Raw genomic sequence first — 1,241 nt, forward strand, 5'->3', positions numbered from 1 at the left:
ACTAAATAAGGTGGGGATATTGTTATAAATAAACTTTTTTTTTTAAAAAACAATTGTATAATACACATGTTATTATCATTATAACAAATCAAACAATTAATAAATACAATTACTAATTTCAGCATATTTTATCCCAACATAACATATTTTCAAATCAAAAGCCCCTCGAAATACTCAAAGTTTTCAGTGGCGACATGAAAAATTTCTTTGTAGTATGTCAAATATTATCTCTGATAAAAACAAGAAAAAACTGTCATTGAAATGGACTTGAATTATTATCACATATATTGCGGTACAAATAAATTAAATAGCAATATTGCAATTTTTAATTTTTAAGTGGCTAGTATTAATTACTTAGAAAAAATAAATATTATTGTACCGATCATGATATGAAATTACATATCCAAACACAAGCTTAGTACCGCCCTAGCACAACGTTTAGCCCGTGGTGTACTATCTATAAATATATGTAAACATTGAGAAGCAAATAAAGGGAAAAAACTCATTTCCCATAAGTAGTTTTTGTATATCTTGTTTCTCCATTATTATTAATGGCTCCCAAAACACCTTCTTCTCTTCCTCTTTATGAAATTAAGTATAGAAAAAACTATATATCAAGAGTAATAGAACTCTTCATTCTTTTCCTTTTGTTCTCACTTTTGGCCTATAGATTCCTCACTCTAAAATTTCATGGTTTACAATGGCTCTTGGCTCTTATATGTGAATCATGGTTCACTTTCATTTGGATTCTCACCGTTAGCTCAAAATGGAATCAAGTTGAACCAACAACATATCCTCTACGCCTTTTGGAACGGTACCACAATCAAACTTCCTCTTGATATATAGTCGGTCGCTGCGAAGATAGAATTTTCAGTTAATAAGTTTTGAATGCTAAAAAAAGCTAGCTATTAAATTCCTTTTTATAAATTAAGTGAATTGTTAAAAGAAAATCATGAGTTGAAGTTACTGAATTCTACTAAACTCGTATATATGCATGCAAAATCTAACGTCACTCTTAAATTTAATTTATATGTAAATATCATTGCTCGTTAATATAGGTCGCTTCTCTTCTTTCAGATTACTGATTTCACTTATTATAAATATTTATTTGAAGTTATCTTTGAAGTACCTTATAGCAATAGTGGAGCTACCTAATATGAAGGGCTTCAATTGAAACCTCTTCATTTAAAAATATGTCCCATAAAATAATTTTTGTATATGTATATATATATATATATATA

At 28.0% G+C, this 1,241-nt stretch overlaps 1 protein-coding gene across 1 annotated transcript in view; it reads left to right on the plus strand.

Annotated features, from left to right (window-relative positions):
- The first annotated feature begins 505 nt into the window (after positions 1 to 505).
- The window catches only part of LOC102583176 (cellulose synthase-like protein H1), a 9,627-nt gene continuing 8,891 nt past the window's right edge, over positions 506 to 1,241 (plus strand). The window contains exon 1 of the mRNA XM_006364104.2: positions 506 to 814. Coding sequence (XP_006364166.1) covers positions 552 to 814 — 263 coding nt within the window. The 5' untranslated portion in view covers positions 506 to 551. The remainder of the gene's footprint in view (positions 815 to 1,241) is intronic.

This window comes from Solanum tuberosum, unplaced genomic scaffold (assembly GCF_000226075.1).
Source record: "Solanum tuberosum cultivar DM 1-3 516 R44 unplaced genomic scaffold, SolTub_3.0 scf00468, whole genome shotgun sequence".
Taxonomy (NCBI): Eukaryota; Viridiplantae; Streptophyta; class Magnoliopsida; order Solanales; family Solanaceae; genus Solanum; species Solanum tuberosum.